The sequence below is a fragment of the Parathielavia appendiculata genome, assembly GCF_033297405.1.
Source record: "Parathielavia appendiculata strain CBS 731.68 unplaced genomic scaffold N657scaffold_2, whole genome shotgun sequence".
Classification (NCBI taxonomy): Eukaryota; Fungi; Ascomycota; class Sordariomycetes; order Sordariales; family Chaetomiaceae; genus Parathielavia; species Parathielavia appendiculata.
Genome location: NW_026944221.1, coordinates 2,993,863 through 3,015,572, shown reverse-complemented (window position 1 = coordinate 3,015,572; position 21,710 = coordinate 2,993,863). Strand labels below are relative to the sequence as shown.

At 55.0% G+C, this 21,710-nt stretch overlaps 7 protein-coding genes across 7 annotated transcripts; 5 read left to right on the top strand and 2 right to left on the bottom strand.

The window, feature by feature from the left end:
- The first annotated feature begins 3,888 nt into the window (after positions 1-3,888).
- On the top strand, positions 3,889-5,728 carry N657DRAFT_225990 (Pkinase-domain-containing protein). Its single transcript, XM_062786301.1, has 5 exons — positions 3,889-4,211; positions 4,283-4,539; positions 4,597-4,945; positions 5,007-5,405; positions 5,483-5,728. The coding sequence occupies exons 1-5, from the start codon at positions 4,166-4,168 to the stop codon at positions 5,614-5,616; spliced, it is 1,185 nt and encodes a 394-aa protein (XP_062651520.1). The 5' UTR covers positions 3,889-4,165; the 3' UTR covers positions 5,617-5,728.
- A 2,133-nt stretch (positions 5,729-7,861) lies between these two features.
- Positions 7,862-10,613, top strand: N657DRAFT_225948 (uncharacterized protein). The gene is made up of 3 exons (XM_062786300.1): positions 7,862-8,388; positions 8,447-9,527; positions 9,581-10,613. Exons 1-3 carry the CDS (start codon positions 8,017-8,019, stop codon positions 10,417-10,419), a joined length of 2,292 nt encoding a protein of 763 aa, XP_062651519.1. The 5' UTR covers positions 7,862-8,016; the 3' UTR covers positions 10,420-10,613.
- A 201-nt stretch (positions 10,614-10,814) lies between these two features.
- Positions 10,815-12,703, bottom strand: N657DRAFT_661792 (RNA-binding domain-containing protein). Its single transcript, XM_062795113.1, has 2 exons — positions 12,574-12,703; positions 10,815-12,494 (listed from the first exon to the last, which is right to left on the bottom strand). Exons 1-2 carry the CDS (start codon positions 12,585-12,587, stop codon positions 11,303-11,305), a joined length of 1,206 nt encoding a protein of 401 aa, XP_062651518.1. The 5' UTR covers positions 12,588-12,703; the 3' UTR covers positions 10,815-11,302.
- A 282-nt stretch (positions 12,704-12,985) lies between these two features.
- On the top strand, positions 12,986-13,395 carry N657DRAFT_678308 (Tom7-domain-containing protein; the record flags this gene model as incomplete). Its single annotated transcript, XM_062796059.1, has 5 exons — positions 12,986-13,012; positions 13,074-13,120; positions 13,183-13,211; positions 13,276-13,312; positions 13,374-13,395. The coding sequence occupies 5 exons, from the start codon at positions 12,986-12,988 to the stop codon at positions 13,393-13,395; spliced, it is 162 nt and encodes a 53-aa protein (XP_062651517.1).
- A 377-nt stretch (positions 13,396-13,772) lies between these two features.
- N657DRAFT_687964 (mitochondrial carrier) lies at positions 13,773-15,086 on the top strand. Its single transcript, XM_062796914.1, has 2 exons — positions 13,773-14,006; positions 14,061-15,086. The coding sequence occupies exons 1-2, from the start codon at positions 13,883-13,885 to the stop codon at positions 14,963-14,965; spliced, it is 1,029 nt and encodes a 342-aa protein (XP_062651516.1). The 5' UTR covers positions 13,773-13,882; the 3' UTR covers positions 14,966-15,086.
- A 1,640-nt stretch (positions 15,087-16,726) lies between these two features.
- N657DRAFT_225863 (uncharacterized protein) lies at positions 16,727-17,355 on the bottom strand. Its single transcript, XM_062786299.1, has 2 exons — positions 16,845-17,355; positions 16,727-16,730 (listed from the first exon to the last, which is right to left on the bottom strand). The coding sequence occupies exon 1, from the start codon at positions 17,298-17,300 to the stop codon at positions 16,998-17,000; it is 303 nt and encodes a 100-aa protein (XP_062651515.1). The 5' UTR covers positions 17,301-17,355; the 3' UTR covers positions 16,727-16,730; positions 16,845-16,997.
- N657DRAFT_225811 (uncharacterized protein) lies at positions 17,200-18,109 on the top strand. The gene has a single exon (XM_062786298.1). The coding sequence runs from the start codon at positions 17,472-17,474 to the stop codon at positions 17,955-17,957; it is 486 nt and encodes a 161-aa protein (XP_062651514.1). The 5' UTR covers positions 17,200-17,471; the 3' UTR covers positions 17,958-18,109.
- Positions 18,110-21,710: the final 3,601 nt, after the last annotated feature.

Genomic DNA, 21,710 nt, shown 5'->3' with positions numbered 1-21,710 from the left:
CTGCCTGAGACTTTCCGGGGTTTCCTCCACTCGCTGCGGAGTGGTTTGAGCTTACACCCTGGAAGTTGATGTTTTTTGGGCTGCTTTATTCAGGTACTGTAACTTATGGACCCTTCATTTACCGGGCTTACAGACGAGTTAGATGCCTGCAGCACTTGCGAACACCGAGCCATCACTCCTTTCTTACCAATTATACAGTGTTTGTAACTTCGCCGTAACTTGAGACTTGCCAGCTTTGAGCATCGTCCCGTACCGGGTAACATACACCGACAGATTACCGTTTAACACCGGTTTGTCCGTTAGCGTGGCACATGGTGGAGCACTTGAAATGAGATAAAAGAAACTACCTTAAGGAACGGAAGAAAACAAGGAGGAGAGAAAAAAATTCAGTAGATTATAAAAACAGAAAGAAAAAGATAGAGAGTAAGAGAAACAAAGACAGAGAGGACGAGGTAGGTAGAATAAAGGGGAAAGGGAAAGAGATAATGAAAGCATATAAAAAGGTTAAGGTGAAGGAAGATGGGGTGTAATACCTACTACGTAAACTCATGTTAATAACAAACTAGGGCTAATAATAACGTAACTTATATTATTTCAACAAGAATTACACGAAAGCTCACCATCCCACGTCGATCCAAATTCCGATAGTTATTGCTTTGATATGCATATGATCCTCTAAGGATCTCTCCTGACAATAACTGCTCTGGTAGTGGCTACTTCGTCAATTACCATCTCCAGCCCTTTGCTGGCCGTAACCCGGACGGGACAGGATATCCCGAAGCGACTCATCCTGGTATCAGTCAATAACCATAGCACTGGCTTCCAGGTTGCTCCGTATGAAAAACACCGCAGTGGCTTTGAACCCAAGAACTCGACCTCTTACCCGTTACCCGTCTCACGCGGCGCTAACCTCGAACCGCTGTTCCGGGATGGCGGCGACAGCCAGAATAGCCTTGCGAGTTCTTCCACTACCTGAACGTTGGCCCGTTCACTCCAATCCGAAGCTACTCATTCGTCAATGCCCGTGTCAGAGCCGCTGAGCCTCTGATAACACCCGCCCCCATCTTCCGTTTTTCCTCCCATATCATCACAAATGTTTTCTTTCTTCAAGGATCGGAGTCCGGTTGAGCCCACGATCTCCCGGTCAAGGCTGGTGGATTAGCGCATCAAAGTGATCCCATGACCTTCAAAGCGCTTACGAAAGATCCACTCCGGGCCTGCTCTCGACACATATTCTCTCGAGGCGCCACTGATGCGAAGGCGTCGGGCATCAGAGTCTATATGTTCGGGCACATGATTGGATATTCTTGTCATGATTTGAATGACGCAGGCGAGCTCTTTAGCCCCGATGGGCTCAATCCCGTCAAATTATCGGAGATCCTTGCCGCGAAGCGGGCGCATTCCATGTCCAGGTACTATACTGGAATCTGAACAATGACCCAAAAGGTAACTGTAGTGGGAGCATCATGACGGAGGTGGTTGGGCTCATAATATCCATCCATTATTATAGCAATCATCCTGCAAAAGAGCGCCGGGGTGATCGAGGGGCAGGCTGAACGGACTCCTCTACCGCGCGGCTAGAAGCAGACCTGCTACATCCCGTCGTCACTGAAAGCTAACTACCTGAAAACTCAAGTCACGTTCACCCGCACCCCATTGCGGAATCTACAGCATGCCCTGGTGGCGGAGGATACGGGCAGTGGGTTGATCAATTGACATTTTGGTCGAGGTACATGAACGGAGGGGACAGGTTCACAGCCCCTTGACTGCAGCCAACGATTTGAACCCTCAGCCGCTTGAGGTTGTCAATTGTCACCGTACTCAATGTTAATAACCAACTCAGTTTCGACATGAACTGGCCCAAACTGGGAAATCAGGTATCTCTCTTCCTGCACCGCTTGGGACCACTCGTGGCCTCCATCAGCATTCGTCAAGCGAATGACAGCAATGAGACTTGAACAAAGCTGAGAGTCACATTTGTCTGCCGGTCGAACATCAGATGTACCCAACCTAGAATATCTGTATTGGGGAAGGCTGAGTGGCACTCTGTAACCCGTACATTACGAAGAACAAATTTGAGAGGTCATGTGCCTTAGCCACTGACTTTCAGCTTCCTCGGACGGACCGGGCGCCTGTTACTTAGCAACACATAGGTTCTCCATGTAGCAACAAGCCTTCAAGCAAGCAGTATGGAGTACCTCTTGAAAGGACCCAAGCATTTGCTTCATTTCACATAATAAGTCTCATTCAAGCTCGGTGTGGAATGGAGCGACGTACGGGCAGAAGCGAGAGAGGTTGGCAGGTGACTTTGGCCTTCTGCTCATCAGACTGCGACGACAAAGACGGCAATAAGGGCCCACCTTCCTCGAGACGTCTAAGACTCCATCGATGAAGCCGGCTGGCAAGCGACCCACTATTCGTAGAGCTTGCTGTTGCTGAGGCTATTTTGAGGCCAGGACTGGATGGGGCACACCTCTTGCTACTGTACCTCTTTTGCTTTCAACACGTCACCACCCCCTGAGTAAATGTCTACCTTACCTTCTTAAGAAGGATCCAACTTCCTCTACTACTCCGTAGCTTTGCATTTGTGGCAGCATATCAATGCCCAAACACCCTTCCTGCACGAACAAATCGCCTATTAACAAGCGACGAGCTGACGGTGCGAAGGTTGCACTGACCATCAGCTGCCCACGGGAAGCACGGCTCCAATCCACATTGAACTCGGCCGCCCGCCGAAGCTTCCAGGTTTTCCCTCTTTGTTGATTCAGAACGTGGATTGTCATTTTCCGTTCTCTTCTCGAGGCCATACCGACTACCGCTGTCAATGTCAAAGTCCTGGAACCTCTGAACCAACAAGACCATTGCCCATTTCAAATCCACCACGAGCCAGCTTGCCAACTGTGTTCAAGCTACTGCAGTTAACCCACTGACCCCCGTTGACGGGCCGGAACGACCACGCGACCCCAGCCATTCAATCTCGCCAATCCTCCAACTCCAAGAGCGTCTGCACACAATTTCGCTGCACACGAGATACAAGCGCGCGTAAGTATCAGGTCTCGGGCTGTCAAGTCTTTTGAATCATTGCAACCTTCTTCTGTCCCCTGTTCCCAAGCATTACGGAGCACACCGAGCTGTCCTAAAACACTCACCTGCCTCCCAACACCTTGGCCCCTCAACCCTCGACCCCTCCTTCTGCCCTGCTTGTGGTTGGCTGCGGCAGATCGTACACAGCGCCAAGACCCTGGCCATCTGACCTCACCAGATGTGCGAGCTTGCAGCAGCACGATCGCAGGAATGTTGCGACAGAAGCTGAAGACACTTGCCTCTGTCAATCTTGTCTCTCCCTCTCATGCTGGCGTTGCTTTTGAGTTTCCCGTTTCCCCCCACCCAGTCTTTTCAAGGTTTCGGGCGACCTGACGTTGCCCATTTCTCTGGCTGAAAGAACCCATCTCCTCTTCAATCGCAATATAGGCGCAGTGCTGCTTTGCTTGCTGTCGACAAGGTTGTTGTCGAGTCCCATGCGTCTTGCATCCTCGCAGAGTCCACTTGACCCTGGCTTTGGGAGCCCTTGTGGGTGCTCGCCACCAGGTGCCCTGTCGCTCCCAGTCATTTCACTTGGCCAGGGCGCCGCCCCTCCAAAACCTCCCGCCCGTCACTTCAACCTCTGGCCGGCCTCTGAAATCAGCCTACCTGCCTTCTGCTTTTCCTTCACATCTTCCTTTCGCAAAACAGTCCAACTTCTTATTTCCGCCTCACGTCGCCTTCCCCCAGCTCGACACTAGGCCATCGCACCTGCATGACTCACGTCGGGTTTTCCAACAGACTTGTTGATCGAACCGCAAGGCCACAACGACCCTTCAGTGCTCGCAGCTGGAAACCCCCGCCTCATTTTCCCCTGCTGCATCGCAATACCCCGGCATCGGGCCACCTGCCGCCAGCACCCAAACGAACCTCGAAATCATCAGCGCGACTGCTCCCGCTACCATCTCCTGATTTGGGCCCGATCATTGAGCCCAGCAAACCTGCATCATTCCGTCGCCAGCGCTCATCCACTTTATTGCCCAACACGGCCGGCACCGACTTCCTCCCGGTTTATCCCTCTTTACTCCCACCACCAGTACCACTTAGCTGCCCCCAACGGTAGCACGGACTGCGCATCTAAGCGATGGCGTCAAATAGGCCAGCAGCGTTCAACACCTTGCGGATGGGAGGTGAGACGGCGCCCCATTGGATTTTGAGCACTATGCACCGGGTGCAGATGAATACTGACGATGCGATGCAGAAGTGATTCGCGAAAAGGTACAAGACGGTGTCACCGGGGAAACCCGCGAGATACAGTACACGCAATGCAAAATCGTCGGCAACGGTTCCTTTGGCGTGGTCTTCCAGACCAAGCTGTCGCCGTCCAATGAGGATGCGGCCATCAAGCGGGTTCTACAGGACAAAAGGTTTAAGAACCGCGAGCTGCAGATCATGAGGATCGTGCGGCACCCGAACATTGTGCAGTTGAAGGCCTTCTACTACTCCAACGGCGAGCGCGTAAGTGTACCAATCAGGACAGCGCTGGAGAAGGGTTGTGCTCATTGTTCATGACAGAAGGACGAGGTCTATTTGAATCTTGTGCAGGAATTCGTTCCGGAAACCGTATATCGAGCATCGAGGTTCTTCAACAAAATGAAAACCACCATGCCGACGCTCGAGGTCAAGCTGTACATCTATCAGCTCTTCCGCGCCCTGGCCTACATCCACTCACAAGGCATCTGCCATCGCGACATCAAGCCGCAGAACCTCCTTTTGGACCCCAGCACTGGCGTGCTGAAGCTCTGCGATTTTGGCAGTGCCAAGATTCTAGTCGAGAACGAACCCAACGTGTCGTATATCTGCTCGCGGTACTACCGGGCTCCCGAGTTGATTTTTGGGGCGACGAATTACACGACCAAGATCGGTGAGCGCCCTGTTCCCACACTGGGCATAGAAAGGCAGCTAGCTGACCGAGAGTAAAACAGACGTCTGGTCCACTGGGTGCGTTATGGCTGAGCTGATGTTGGGACAGCCACTCTTTCCCGGAGAATCTGGCATCGATCAGCTCGTCGAGATCATAAAGGTTCTGGGGACGCCGACTCGTGAACAGATCCGAACAATGAATCCCAACTACATGGAGCACAAGTTTCCCCAGATCAAGCCGCATCCCTTCAACAAGGTGTTCCGCAGGGCGGACGCGAATGCTATCGACCTCATTGCCCGGTTGCTCGAGTATACCCCGACGGAACGCCTGGCCGCCGTTGACGCTATGGTGCACCCGTTCTTCGATGAGCTGCGCGACCCCAACACGAAGCTGCCGGACTCGAGGCACGGGACTGGTCAAGTCAGGGACCTTCCTCCTTTGTTTGACTTCTCGCGGCATGGTAAGGGATATACTGTTGCTCTTGGGTTTTATGGACGTGGTGCCCCGATGGCGTGCTGACCACATCTCTTGATCCAGAGCTCTCCATCGCTCCTCACCTCAACCACCAGCTTGTCCCGCCTCACATGGTCCCGGTGCTCGCGGCTAGGGGTCTCGATATCGACAACTTCACGCCCTTGGCGAAGCAGGAGATGATGGCGAAATTAGATTGAGCGAGCCGGTCTTGATGAAATCCGTTGCGTCAGTCCACGGTCAACAGTGTCGGTTATGTTGGACAGTTTATGCTGTAACTTCGCCAGCAGAGTATCATCCGCGAGATCAGCTCGAGGCAGCGACTCGGTTTCTCGCCGTCTTCATGATGATGACAAAAAACAAGGAAATGCCATTGAGATACCCAGACGAGTACGACGTGGCACATGAAGTTCCATCCAGGCGATGAGATCCCGGACTCCACTTGATGCCACCTATCCCGAGAGGCTGTGTCGAGAGATGGGTGCGGAGGCACTGGGAGGATGGGGAACGAGGCTGCCGGAGCCATGGTTTGCGAACAGTCATCCTCAACCCAGGACAAGCACAAAGCCGGGGCGGTTGGAGGAGAGGACCGCTTGGAGGGCAAGTGTGTTGCCGCCGGTGAACCACGAAACTTTGTCTTGCTTTTCTTCTTCTCTTCTCTTCTTTTCTTTCGTTTTAGAGCTTGTCTTTTCTTCCCTTTACATGACCGAAATGGCTTTTGCTTATTTCATACATTCAATCCCTCTGAACAAAGAGGCTTTCACCCTTCCCCTTACATTGTTGTGGCAAGCATCCACAACGACAACAACAACGACAACGATACGTCTGGGGCCTCATCCCCCTTCTTGCTTCGGATGCGGCCCTCCGGGATTCGTTAGCCCCGTCTTGTCTTCAGCCTGTAGGGGGCGCAGGCAATGGTTGTTATGGACGGGACTATGAAGCATAGCATATAACTTGAGCTATTCACTTTCGTCGTGTGGTTCGGAAAGCGGAGGGTTTGACGTCATTGGGCCTGAACTCCCTGCCTCTCCTCTCACCCTCCCCACCAGCCATCCCGGATATGGGGTTGATAGGCGACAATGGAAACAGCGTGGATTTCTGTCCCGACAAGAGCACCTGCGGATAGATGGGATGATTATGGGTTTGGGCTGCGCCCCGGGAAGCTTGTTTGGCTTTTCGCTTGGTGGGTAGTATATCATGACTACTGAACAGGCAAAGATGAAGAAGAAGCGAGTTTGGATGAGGTTAATGATTGGTATCTCGTTTGTTGGCGCTACGTGCACACTGGCCGGTGTCTGGCTAGCTCCAGTGTACACCTACCACACGATTCCCTCTACTCTACCTTACCCATCACCTTGAGTCACGGACCCCGGAGTTTGTGTCGTCTTGGCTGGTGCATGGCAACGAAGATGCTCTGAGTTGCGCTGTATGATTTCCGGGTTGTGGTGTTCCTAGGACATGGCCGAGGAAACGAATTATGCTTTCTGCACACTCACCCTCAACTGGACCTTGACCTCACTACCGTACTACGACTTCTACCATGGACGTTCCCATCTCGGATCAAGACAGTCTCGAGGGCAAGGCTACTACATTATCCGAGATTGCTTTCCTTGGACATGTGAAGTGTTAATGCGTGTCAAGTGGCCAAAGGGTCTTCACAGAGATGACATTCCGAGAAGCAGCGAGATTCGCAAGTCACTGAGACTAATGCGGCTGGCTGTATTGTAGTGGTATCATGTTGAACATTGGGCCAATTAATCATTGCACTGCAGTGTATGGCCGGTGGGTGGATTCAAGGATGGTTTGTCCTACTTGCTCTTGAATTGTTCTAGTGTTCAATACCTTTACTCACGGGCAAGCAGCCTATGTTATCCGTATACTGTGTAACTTTCGTGTCCTTGAAGAGAATGCATACCACAGCAACAATCTTACCACAGCATGGTAAACTACAGAGCGTCACACGACTGGGTCCTGTTTTGCTGCCTATCATTCCAGGCCTTCAACCGAAACCTTAGCGGACCCACTTAATTCGCTCTTGGCAGTGCAACTTTCGTGAAGCTGTTTGGCAAGCAACGGTTTCCGTTCCATCTCACGAAAAGCACCGTGTCAAACTGTTAACAAACCTACTACTAACGAACCCCATCTACGACAGTATTCTTTTTCTTTCGCTTCAGCAATTGCGATCGCTTCTGAGCTTGACAAGGTAGCTCATAATGGCGGACTACGACCGCAGAGGGGGCGGCGGCGGCGGCAGCAGCTACAATCCCAAAAAACGTCGCTATCGAGGTGAGTTTGCGCCAATCCATTGCAGCATATTTTTCCGATTGTATCGGAGCTGCCATATATATATATATATATATTACTCGGGCTCGTCCTGGCCGCAGGCAGCTTCCATATCGCTCTAGACAGCCATCAGCACCCCTTCCATCACGTCTACCATTCACAACGCATCCCGACACAGCAAACAGAAAGGAAAACTGACATATTGGCGCCTCAAACAAGACGATGACGACCACGACCGCCGCGGTCCACGCCGCCGCTACGAGGCGCCACCGCACGTCCGCATCCGCAAGCAGCTCATCGCTATCGCCGAGAACCCCATGCGGCCCTGGCACGAAGAGGTCCAGGCCATCGCCACGCTCTTCACCGACAACTGGGACGACGAGCTTCTGCGGACCAACTTTGTCGACCTCGTCCTGCAGCTGGCCGTTGAACAGCCACTCAAGACGCCTTTCGTTGCTGCCGTGGTGCTTGTTGCGAACGGGAACCGCCCCGAGGTGGTGGATATGCTGCTGGAGAAGCTGGCCGGGCGGATCGAGGAGACGATCGGCAAGGGCGAGTGGAGGGACGTGAAGCTTTACCTGAAGCTTTTGGGGTGCTTGCAGGGGTGCCTAGAGGGGGAGGGCGTGTTTCCCGTGCTGGAGGAGCTGTTTTCGCGCGCGGTGGACTTGCAGACTGCTAGTTCCGAGGATGTAAGTTGTGCGATTTGGGACGGCCTCGACTTTGCTTTGCTGATTGTTGGCTGTTCAGACAATTGGCACCGAGATTGTCAAAATCATCCTCCTGACTCTGCCGTATGTCATGATAGCCGCGCCGGGGCAATGGGCACAGAAGGCCGCGGACCTCATGGAGAAGACGGAGATCATCGCGTCAGAACCGCATACCCTGCAAACACTCATTGAGCCATACCAACTCGGGACAGGCGAAGAGAATCCTCCGCAGTCGCAAAGCTTGATTGGGCTGCTGCAGGCACAGATGCAGAACGAGGCGAACAACGGCTGGGCGCTGCCCTGCCTGCCAAGGCCGTGGGAGTTTCCCCTGAAAGAGGTTGAGCAGCGGTCGAAGATTGACGACGCTGCGAAGCATGCCCTTCCTACCATCACCATCCCCCAAACGGTCGTTGCTGGGCCCCGGCCGCTGTTTCCAGAGATCTACTTCTCGGTTTACGCAAACCAGGATGTCGAGTCCGTGCCTCCCCTCGCCAACGCTGCCGCGTCTCTGATTCGGGATGTTCTGCTGGACACGATCAACGTCCTCGACTTCAACCGCAACGTCACGGCGCGCCATCTGATTGACCTGGACTGCTACTTTGCTCCGCGGACGTTTGCTGCGAGAGCAACGCCGTTCGATCGGTTGCGAGACATTGAGCCGCCAAAGTCCACGTGGAAGCCAGAAGACGTGGCGGTTGATGCCGTCTTTTCCCAGCTTCTCCAGCTGCCCAACCCAGAGCATAAGCTTGTCTACTATCACTCGGTCCTTACCGAGGCATGCAAGCTCGCCCCTGCAGCGATAGCGCCGAGCTTAGGGCGCGCCATCCGCTTTCTTTACCGGAGTGCGCCTCTCATGGACTTGGAGCTCTCCTACCGGTTCATGGATTGGTTCTCGCATCATCTGAGCAACTTCGGTTTCACATGGAAGTGGACTGAATGGGTGGATGATGTGTATCTTCCGGATGTACATCCGCGTAAGACATTCATCGCAGGGGCGCTCGACAAGGAGATCAGGCTCAGCTTTGCGCAGCGGATCAAGAACACTCTGCCGGACCCGTACAAGGAGATGATCACCCCAGAGAAGGAGAAGGACACGCCAGATTTCAAGTTTGCCAGTGACGGTGAGTCGGCATCTTGCTGATTGTGTGGTGACTGGAAGCTCTAACCTGCACAGACGCCCCCTTTGCAGCTGAAGGCCGTGAGATTGCCGGCCTTCTCAAGCGCAAAGCTTCGGACGAAGAGATCGACGCCGTTATTCAGCGCATCCAGTCACAGGCCATCGACCGCGAGATCGACGCGCTCGTGGCGAGCACCGACGTCTTCGTGACGTGCGTCCTGCACGTGGGCAGCAAGTCGCTTTCGCACGTACTCGCGGCCATCGAGCGCACAAAGGATCGCCTCGCCGACGCGGGTGCCGCCTCGGACGCCGCCCGCTCCCAAATTATCTCGGCCACCATGGCCTACTGGTCCGCCCACCCGGGCGTCGCCCTCGTTATCATCGAGAAGCTCCTGAATTATAGCATCCTGACGCCGGAAACTGTCATCAACTGGGCCCTGGTGAGCCGCGCGGGGAATACCCGCGGCGAGGCACTCGCCGCCGCGCACGTCTACGAGATGGTGTTCAACACGGTCATGAAGGTGACGGGCCGCGTACGCCAGCTTGTGGTGAAGCCTTCTTCTTCGCTTGCGTCAAACGTGGACGAGTCGGAGACGCGGGACCGCGAGATTAAGGCCATGCGGGCGCTTTTCGCCGCCATTGAGGACGCGCTTGCGTCGTGGGCCACGGGGAGCAAGGACGAGATGATTGAGGCGAGTGACGGGGAGGGTAATAGTGAGGGAGAGAGGATGGTTCGGCAATGGGGGCAGAGGTGGCTGCGAGTGTATAGGCGGCGGGCGGCTATCGAGGAGGCGTTTCTTGTCGAGGCTGAGAAGGAGCTGGCGAGGAGGGCCGAGGAGCAAGCGCGGAGCAGCGAGGCCGGGGTAGAAGTGGTGACTCGGATGGATGCTGACTGAGTTGCCGGGAAGGTCATTAGAGGATGATACCTCCTATGGTGTTGCCCTCGGTGAGTCTGCGATTCAGTTGGCGGGTGCATCTATCTTTAGACGCCTACCAATAATCTGGGAATATAGGCGCTGTGCTTTATGTATGACTTTGTACTTTGGGCAGGAAGTATGCGTTGACGGCGCAGAGTCTGGAGGTCGCCATGACAGAAGGACATTTAGCGGTTCCAGACCGCTTGTTATCCAGCGGTTATCTGGGGATCTGGCAGGCCGGGAAGGAAGTTACTACGCTTGGCCACAATTTTCAATTTGAAGGAACATTTATTAACTTGGTATTCAATTCCTTTTTCTTTCTACCTGACCTCAGTCTGCGCATCATCGTACCGTATCCCTCAATGTATGAGGAAGCCGTATAACACAAACTTATCAGTCGCTGTTTTCATGCCAAAGAGCACAACACTCGCCATCGAATGCTCAACATCATCATCCGGCGGACTAAATGGTAGAGGCAGCTGCTTCTGCCTTTTCTGCACTATGCGTCAGCTCCCATGGCCGATAGGTGAGTGTGGTAAAGAGTCGATCGCTAAACCTTTTGCTCATGGGCACATCGCTGAAGGTTCGGTGTCCATTCCGACCCTTTGTTGAAACTTCCTTGGCTCGATTGATAAGCAGGCGTGGCGTCAGTGCTTTTCACCCCTCAATTCTTTAACGTTGCCGCAAACCGTCGGTTCGTCCACCATGTCCTTACCACTCTAAAGTCTGGCAGGCTGTAACTGATTGAGCGCTGTGTGCTGATGGCTGCCATTTTGCCCTCGTGTGCTCGCGCTCGTACACATGTTTTTAACCACGCTGCCGCGGGTTCCTTCTTGCTTTGCTTCCCCGTACCCGAACGGGCCTAACGCCTTGCAAACCCTGGCGGTGGCGGCGCCACGAACCCTGGCGGCACACCTCCCGGCGGCTGTATGAAGCCCGGCGGCGGCATCAGGGCGCCCGGAGGTGGGACGCCACCTACAGCAAACCCGCCCGGCGGCGGCGGGATGCCGGGGTACATGGGCGGCTGGCCGGCAGCGGGAGGGACCGGAGGACCTGCAGGGAACCCTGCGGGCGGGTGGTGAGGGAAACCCCCGACGGGACCGCCGAAGCCGGCGTGGCTTGGCGGGGGGCGTGCGGGAAGGCCTGATGGTGCGGGTGGCAGGCCCATGGGGCCCAGGGGTGGTCGGCCGGCGGCGCCGCCGGGGAAGGACGGGGGCGGTGGCCCCGGGCGTCCGCTCATACCGGCTGGGCCTAGAGGAGGGATGGCGCCATAGGGGGCTGTTGGGGGTATGGCTGCGCCGACGGGGGCGACTGGCGGAATGACGGCTGGCGGAATGGCTGCGGAGCCGTCGATAACGGGAGGCACCACTGTCGCTGCGGCTGGGCCGGTAGGGGTTGCGGACGCGGATGCGAGTGGGGCCGTCATGTGGAAGGCTGGGGGGAGGGTTTGCTGCTCCGGAACGATGTTGTGCTTCTTGCCCTCGGCGGCCAGCTTGCGCTCGGCCTCGTCGCCGTGGCGCTCGCCCTTGCCGTCCTTCTTGTAGGCGTACTCAACGGTGATGGCCTTGCTCAGCAGGTATTGGCCGTTCATGGTAGAGATGGCGGCGTCGCTGGCCTCAAATGAGTCGAAGCTGACGAAGCCGTAACCCTTGGAAATGTTGTTGTCGTCGCGGACGATGTTGGGCTGGCGCAGAATCTGGCCGAACTGGCTGAAGGTGTCAAACAGAATCTTCTCGTCAACCAGGGGGTCAAGGTTGTTGATGAACAGCTCGGCGCCAATATCGACCGTCTTCTGCTTGTCGGCGCTCGCCTTGTTGACGCGAATAGGCTTGCCCCAGATGCGGATACCGTTGAGCACCTTGGAGGCGTACTCGGCCGAGGCGGGCGTGTCGAACTCGACGAAGCCGTAGCCCTGGTGGGTTTGCGAGACGCGGTCTTGGGGCATGTGGACCTGGCGCACGGGGCCGACCTGGGTCATAAGCTCCGAGAGCAGCTCCTGGGTGAAGCGCTCGTCGATGTTGCCCACATAGACGGTGGCATCTTTGTTTTGTTCCCTGAAGGCGACTTCGTTAGCGAACAGAGTCGCCTCTCGTGAAAAATGGACCGGCAGGTCATCAGATTGGTGGCGCTTACCAGTGTTTTGACATTGTAGCAGCAGCTTATCCCACCGCAGATTGAGCAATATCTGCGCTGATTCCGGCACAATCTTGGTTCAAGAATGTCTGTTCTGCTCCGGCGTGACAGAAGCCCAAGTTTTCTGGAGCGACCGCGCTGAGCTCCGGGGAAGTGGGTCCAGCTTCGCATGGATATAGGGGGTTTGTAGCCGCGCCAAGGCTAGCCCGCTCAGTGGGTCAACTTCCGCGACCGCCAAAAAACGATTCTGCCGCAGCCATCAAACAAAACTGTTGAAGCTTCCCCTCGAGAGATTGCGTTGCGCATTTCGGTTTCGCAGATATAACAAGGTATGCATCCTTGGGTGCAATCTTTGCGAGGCCCTCTGACGAGTGCAGCCGTATCTAGGGGTCATCGCGGATTATAGTTCAAGATGTTCGCCCTTTCCGAGGAGTCCAAGGTTCGCCGCCCTTCCTTGGGTCAGAGTCGCCCGACGTATCGAGCTGACATGGTCGAAACAGGAGCGCATTAGCAGGATCATCGAGATCTCGCGTGTTGCGATTCACTAGTACGTCCGCATCAGATAAGCTGCAAAGCCGCCCTGCAGATACAAGATGCTGACTATTGCAGTGGCTACCTGCCTCTGATCCTCTATCTTGGTGCGCAACCACCCGCGATGACACCCTCGTGTTGAAGGGTTTCTCCTAACTCTCATCTTTGCAGGCTACACTCGCAGCGATCCCAGGCCATCTATTATCCGGTACGTCCATCGTCGCACATACGCTCTTAGCGCCCAGTTATTACGCTAACAGCTGCCGCAGCCTCCTCTCTCCGCTCTCCTAAGCGGTTACGCCCTATGGGCTAAAGCATAGACGCATTGTACCAACAAGAAAACCATACGATTTCAATTCTCGACCAAATAGCGCCGCGGAATAGCGATAGGGGCGGGCATGAGCATGGGGTGAGGGTAATGGGACTGGGACACAGGATACCATGACCGATTGTACTTGTACATTATAGCTACGGACCAGCCCCGCGGCGATGGCCAAGAAATAGATAAATCTCTTGAATTTCTTTACTCTTCATTTTTTCCTTCTTTTCTTATCTTTCGTTAGTAATGTCTGAAGCCCGGCTCCCGAGCGCGTGAGACGTTGCTCCCTTCGGCTTTTCCGGCCGGTGTCTAGGGTTTTTCTTGGGACCTTGCGTCATAGCACAACCTCACTTCTTCTCCCTTTCCACCCTGCTATCACATGCTCGCCGAGCACGCGCAGCGGTAAAACAACAAAAGTATCTTCTGAACTGAATATGTAGCGGTACTCTGGGCATCTCTATGACGAAAACCAAAGATGCGGGCCTCTCCCCCGCCCTCGTCGAGACGGTCGCCGGGCTCTCGGCCGGCTCCATGGCCACCCTGATCGTGCACCCGCTCGACATTGTCAAGACGCGCATGCAAGGTTTGTTGTCCCTCCTTTGACCTGCCGAATAATACTTACGCACGCAACCGCCAGTTTACCGCACATCCGTCGCCGCCGGCCTCGGTACCACTACCTCTTCTCCGACCACCGTCGCCCTCATCCGATCGCTCACTCGCACCGATCGCCCGCTCGCCGCCCTCTACCGTGGCTTGACGCCCAACCTGCTGGGGAACGCCACGAGCTGGGCTTCTTTCTTCTTCTTCAAAGCCCGTCTCGAGCGCGCCATCGCCCACCTCCGTGCCACCCAACACCACGACGCCGACCCTCGTACCCCGACCGAAATCAAACGCCTCCTCACCCCTGCCGACTTTTTCGCCGCCTCCCTCGCCGCCGGCGCCCTCACCCAAGTCATTACTAACCCCATCTGGGTGCTCAAGACACGCATGCTGGCCTCAGACCGCTCCGCCGCGGGCGCCTACCCGAGCATGTGGTCCGGCGCCGCCCGCCTGCTGCGCGAGGAGGGGATTAGGGGTTTCTACCGCGGTCTGGGCGTCGGCATGCTGGCCGTCAGCCACGGCGCCGTGCAGTTTGCCGTCTACGACCCCGCGAGGCGCATGTACCTCGCCCGGAAGGGGGTGCGGCAGGGGTTGTTGCGGAAGGCGGGAGAGTCCGAGGAACAGCAAGAAGTGGCCGTGTCGAACGAGGCCACCGTCGTGCTGTCGACCGTCTCGAAGCTGGTTGCGGGCGCCGCGACGTACCCGTTGCAGGTGCTTAGGAGCAGGCTGCAGCATCACGATGCTGAGGAGCAGTTTGGGAAGGGCGTCTCTGGCGTCGTGAGGAAGTTGTTGCGGGAGGAGGGTGTCAGGGGGTTTTATAGGGGGGTCATGCCTGGTGTGGTGAGGGTGCTACCGGCGACATGGGTTACGTTTTTAGTGTATGAGAATGTAAAATACTATTTGCCCAAGTGGGCGCAGGGTGAGGGTCAGGTTGTGGCATAGACGTAGACGAACTGGTGGTGTTCTGCGAAGACCGGACGGCGACAGTCTGCTTGTGATTATTACGGGCTGGTGTTAGTTACACCTGCATAGACATTGTTCGTTGTCCGTTACCTTTGATCCCGTATTCCGATAAATAGATGATTAGCTCGGGAGTTACAGAGTACTTCCCCGAGGAGCCGACCACCCAGACGCCATGAGCAACCGCCCAACATTTCTCAGAGCATCCTTGTTATACCATATCCTCCTTCATACAACTCACAATCCCCCCTTTATCAGGATCAACGACTCGAAATATATAGCAGGAAGGGTATCAAAATGTACAACTTGGACTACTAGCTGGAAAAGAATCGCCCAAGAAACATCCCGAGGCGGTAAGGTCGAAAATTGCAGTTCTACAGTGTAGAATCTTTGCTTCGTCTTGGGTCTGCCTACCTTATCTCAGTCCCTGTAGGCCCTGCCTGTGTTGTCTCCCTTCGAATAAGGTCTCTAGGCCCATATGCATTACAGACGTGTCCCATTCCCTCTTGGTCCTGAGGGCCAACAGCTGGGGGAGCTTGCCAGGGGAATCCGCTGTTGTTACCCATGAAACCTTACATTGTGGGAATAGATATTGAAAGGAGGAGGAATAGATGAACGAGAGAGGGGGGGGGGGCCGTAGTTTATAGGATTTCGCGCTTTCCCTTTTTTGATCCTATGCACAGGTGTTCCTTCCGCTATCGCAGCTCACCTCCTAACTTGAAGACTTTAGGAACAGCCCGAAACGAGCTTGACTGAGCCTCGATTCTTAGGAGCTGCTTCCTCTTCCTCTGTCAATACCTCTGACGTTCAGTAAGATCAAACTTCAGTGTGTGACTTGATCATGCCTTGGCGAAGTTTTATGAGTGCACCCGACGGAACAATTGGCATCTAGGGGCACGCTCCTGACTCCATCTGGATCATCATCGCTCTTAATTCTCAGCTTGATAGCTATGAGCATTGGATATCAAGCCAACCTCCGCAAAAGCATCGACAGCATTTGCTTGCCGTGACACTCAGATGCGACCTGGTATCCTATGTTCGAGGCACTACTTTATTGGTTAAGTGACGGAAGCAGGTAGACGAAAGGAACGATGTTTGAGATGCAAAGAGAGACCATATATTTTCCTTGCTCTGCTCTGTCCCAGCATAGCTCCCGTCCCTCTCGGTCTGTAGACCTCTTCGTCTCTTTTGAGTCCTCAGCATTCAATTATAAAGGAAGTACCTGCGTGTTGGAGTTGGGATCAAACAGTCGGAGAAGACCCATGGAAGCACCGTGTTGTCGTCTCTGTAAATGAACTGTATTCAAGGGCTTGTCCACACACTCTCTCACCAGCCGTCTTGCCCCGCCACCCCAGAACATGTCATACACGACAACCAGCACTCCATCTCCCGAGACATGACATGAGCATCGCCGCGGCCTGCGTGGCTCGGCGGCGAACAATATCCCACTCATTACTCCCGTTTCAGAATGAGATCGGCCAGCCAGCCCAGGCAACGACAATCCTGCAGCCGATCGATGCCCAACTACAGTTACCACACCAACAACAGAAAGCAGAGGAGTAGCCATCGCCGTCGTGATTATCATAAAGAACGGGAAATATAGCACGAGTGATTCTGAACGGGGCGATCAACCCTTTTAGACGTCCATTATCACTCCATCGGTCCAGACCGGAGAAACACCCGGATCTTCAAGCCATTAGCGCCCTTATCGGATACTCTGCGGGCAGACAACGCATGTCCCCACCCACTGCGATGCATCTGAGTTAGGATCAACTCGGAATATTCCGACGTGCGCCTTCGAAGGATGGAGGGGAGGGAGACAGAAAGTTTCAAGTATAGGAACAAAGAGAGTCCAAGGGACATCCATATTGACAAGTAAGGAAGGACCCGTGGCTGCCCGGTTGCGCACTGGCTGTGCAGTTCTTCCTTGAAGATCCTATCCATTCTTCAACTGCCCAAGACGCAATGTGGCTTGCTAGTTAATAGAGGTTGCCGAAACAAGACGGCAAGCACGTCATGAAGCTGCCCACTGACGAGCGCACTGACAAGAACACAGTCTCCAAAGGAAAGGGAAGAAAGGGGCCGAGAAGACACACATTCGGGGAGTCGCCTCAGACCCAGACCTACTGTGGTACATGCAGAGCCCGGAACCAGCCGGGCTCAGCCTCAAAACCCCCATTGACTCACCTCTATCTTGCATTTGCCAGAACGAGATTATGCAGGCGATATGCAGGTACAGGGACCCCAAGAGATTGAGGGCCAGGCCGGGCCAGGCCAGCCACCGCCACAGAGCGTGGGAGAAAAAGAAAAGGGACATGCACGTACGAGACAGGACGAGAAACAGAGAAGTCCGCAGGTGTGGTCAGGGCCTCGTTTTGCCGAAGGGTAGCGCGGCTTCAGACCACCACAGACAGACAGGACACATACAGTATGTAAGTATACACGTCAGGCAGTTAGCCCGTAGTCAACCCGCGAAAGACGCCTATATATGCCGCGGCTGGCGCTTCGCCCGGGGCTTTTTCAACACCCGGCAACTGGACACGGCAGGACCGGGACCTGGCATGAGGTGAAGAGGCGAAGGTCAAGCAGTACTCCGTGTGTATGTCTCATCTGTCCATCGGAAGGGATAGCCGGCAAGCTTCGCCGCCGGCCGCCCGCCAAGCGTGTTTGGCCGTCTTTTGGTTTCGTACATGGTCCGAGTCCTAAAGACGAAGCCGGAGATGGGTCCGGTTCGGACCCGTGGGAATCAGCGGTAGGACTGCGCAAGGCCACAGTAAGCGGCAGAGCAAGAGCTCCATCGCAGCCCGAGAGCAAGATTCGCGGGCAAGGCATCCATACTACCTCCCACCAATCTTCAAGGAGATCAAGAAGACTCATCCGAAAACTCTGTCCACGAGCTACTTCCGCCCATCCATACATACGTCCGTACGCACGCACGCATGGCCGGCCTACTGTGGCAGGTGCGGAGTCATAGTCCGAGTCCGCCATGCAGGCGAAGATGAGCCGTGCCACTGGCTCGGTATGGGTTCAAAGCCATAGCAAGCCACAACGCCCCCACAAACGTACCGTTTTGAAAACTTTCAACTCACTCACCAGCGGCCCAAGAAGACTACTCGCAGATTTGAAAGGCGCAATCCGAGCATCGTTTCATCCCTCCTCTAGCGGCGTCGATCATCCGGCGGAATACCCCCCCACACAATAGCTCAAGCGCCCAGCACCGTTTGGCGACGGAGAGAAGGAGAGTTGAGGGAGGTTACGAGCCGGAATCCGGCAAGGTCAATGGACGGGGCATGCTTGCGTAGCGCAAGCAGTGGGGAAGGAGGATGCTCGGAAGATGAAAGCGAAGGCAAGAAAAACACGGCAACGCCTCTTTACTGTGGTGGATGGGAGCCATTGGGAGGAGGGCGAGAGCGGGCCCAAGATCTGGACCCTGAAAATCTCCCTTGGCTCTGGACCGTAGGCTTTGCTTTACCCACGGGAGTGTGCCTTGAGGAGATGAGGGAGGAGCTATTCTTCAAGGCTTTCTATCCACAACATTCCGCCATCGTGTGGATAACAAGGTGAAAACGATGGGCCCACTAGGATGACTTGATGAGAGTTGAGAATCCGTCAGGGTTTCGTGGCCAGGGGAGAGACAGGGAGATGAGAGAAGAGAGTCCACTGCGGCTGACGGCTCTGCCCGCTCAGAGTGGAGATCATCGACTGTCTTCTGTTCCCCCTGTTCGTTGACTTCGCAATTTTAGGCTGTGCTATCGACGGCTTCAAAGAACCCCGTTAACCCAGCCCCCACTTGAAACGTGCCTGGTCTGTTGGTAGGGAGACGATAACGCTAAAACTCTCCATATGAAAGGACCCTTTGATAATCCATGGGGGAACGACCGAGAGCCGGGACGATCTCCATCCCGGGTTTACGGGTGCATTGGCCGCCACTGCCGATGATTGCACAGATTGTCGGGAGCCGTCTTGACCAATCCGGGGTAAAAACCAGGGATGAAGTTCTGGGCCGCTGAGGTGCGAAAGCCCCTTGACGGAGAAGACCTGGACACGGAGGGTCACTGGATGCGGCTCGAGTCGAGCAGCTGCAGGAAGATGTAACCCTGCTCCATCAGTCGCCGCATTTACCGCAGTCGGCGATGTGATTCCCGGCGCTCGGGGACCTGAGATACCAGAGACGGAAGCATTGTCCAGCGGAGTACTGCCGTGGAACCGAGCACCGCATGCAGTCTGTGCCCGGGATGCAGGTACCGGACTGTCCGGAAAATTGCCGAATCGCTGGACTGCGTAGACATCGAGTGTCCGGCAGTAAAGGAGTGAGCCAGCGGTCGGCCGAATCGAGATCCGAACCCCGCGGACAGCAGCATCAACTCAGGTCCGGTCTCTGCAGGGGCAGATGCAGTATGTCGAGCTTGCGGTCAGTGGCCCTCGTGTTACTGCTCCTACTCCGCGTCCCGATATGTTTGGATCATGTCCGGCCGACGCTTTGTGTTTCAATCAGATTTCAGCCGGTCTGGAGGTGAAAAGCCTGCCATTCGCATCCATCCATAGCTCTTTGATCTCAAATCATTCAATACGTGATGACGGTTGGTCACACAGAAAGGGTGCTGCTGTCCAGCGTTGGCCGGGGATGGATGACCATATGTAGGAATCGTGACACATCCCGGTCCGGCCTGCCTATCAATTAGGGTCAACCCGTGCGATTCAGTGGCTCAAGATTGATTTTGGCGTCAAATCTCTCGTCGGCGATCAGATCTTGCATACAAGTCAAACCTGGTTTGTTTGTTAGCGCGGAGCTTAGGAGGTAGTTCAGGTGTTACACCTCAGCTTCTTTCACTTTGACCTAGTTACTTGTTTTTTCCCTTTGTTTCTTTCCTCTTCCTCTTCCTCTTTGTCCTTTCTTCCTCTTTCCTCTTCTCTTACTTTCTTGTCTTTATATTCCATCCTTCCCCCTCTTTTCCTTGTTTTCATACGATCTTTAATTCATTCATATCCTGAAGTAGTGCCCCGCCATCATGTGCAACGCTAACGAACAAACCTGGGCTGGATTGTACGGATACCATTCTCAAATGAGCTGGTTGAGCCAGGGCAGAACCAAAGCCATCACCCTCCGCCGCCGGTATCGCTCAACACAATACAAGCAATCCGCGCTAGGCGCTGCGCATTGCAACCTTGCGGCATCACTTTGCAGCACAACCTCCTCTGATCGCCTCTGCTGATGAGACTCGCCCGTCTGGAGGCCGCAAGGGTGCGCGCATCCCTCCGCCCCCACCGATGAGGCTGGGGGGATGGAGGGAAGACGGAGATTGACGGGCGGCTGGCAATGCCTTCACTGCTCTGCCCTGTCTTCGCCGAGTCAGCTATGCAGGCTGCAGAGCAGAGCGGAATGCAGTGAGATGTCGATTTCTTGCGTGAAGCTGTCCTCTTGACGTTTTGTTGGTCCAAGTGCTGTCGAGTCAGGTTTGGGAAAATTTGTTGCCGTGGCAGGTTGCACAATCAGGAATTGTAATACAGCTGACTGCTGTCGCGGCGGCCCTCGCGGTTAGCATCATCGATGCAGATCTCTTGCCGACGACCTCTCGCAAGAATTACCTCGACACAGTAATCCTGCGTCTAAATATGGGGCGTTGCAACGCGGTTGACCCGACAGTCAGGAAAGGAGGATGGGGGTTGAGGGGCGCTTCCTATATCTCGGAAACCTAAACCGACCCCGGGTACCGCCTCCCCAGCAAAGGTTGGTCGTTTCATCCCATCAACGAAATCAGGCGCAAATTCGAAAACGTTGATGCTGGAGGATGTGTGGCGCCGACCCGCCGACATGGATCGGGGACGGTCGATGGAGGGCGTCGCATCCGCCCACGAAAAAAGAGGAACGGTGGCGGTGACGTTAACAACCTGGTTTTGTACATACGTATTTTAGCGCCCCGTCCGCGGGTGCAGCCGAGGGCAACGGGAGCCGATTGTTGGTAGCCAATCGTGGAGCGGAATCTGGGAGTCGACGAGGCACCCTTCGCTTGCCCTCGTGGTCACTGGGCGGCCACTCTGTGGTTTCAACCTCGGTGGGCTTCAAAACCCCCAACTTGCTGGCGCGGCGCCATGCCGTCAGCCATCCAAACTCCCCTTCCCTTTGGTGGTGAGATTGGCCGACCCGTGGCGTCCACACGTGTATGTGATGCCTCTGTACCATAATGCCGGACCATTCCGCGTAACAGAGAGTCATACGGGTCCAACAGTCATCTCATCAAAGATGCGGGAATCGAGGCGAAGCGCGAAGGATGAGTAAGGCTCGCCAAGTGGTCTTGGTAAAACAGGTAAGGCAGGTTCGCATGAATCCTAATCAAATGGAGGGCTCGTAAAGTCTCGTCTGAAATTTCCAAAACTGGCGTTCCTCTCTCGCGAACTGAACTTCTTGGCTGATGCGATGGCTCCTATCCTCTCCGTTCTACTTACAGTACAGTAGGCAACTGAGGGAACGGATACGGTGGGGCTTCCCTTCCCCGTTCCGTACCTTCAATCCACCACCGTTGCAACGTCAGGAAGCGGAACCCCCACGCAGAGAGATTGCAAAAGACGGGCAGCACCGCAGCCTCCACCGCCATCTTCGAACGCAACCCAGATTATTCCAAACCCTTTCCCGGCTGACATCGTGCCTGTGGCTTGTCCTAATGATGCTTTAAAACCACGCCGGCACCGCGCCTATCAGTTATAGCCTTTTCTACGAGGCAACCACTGC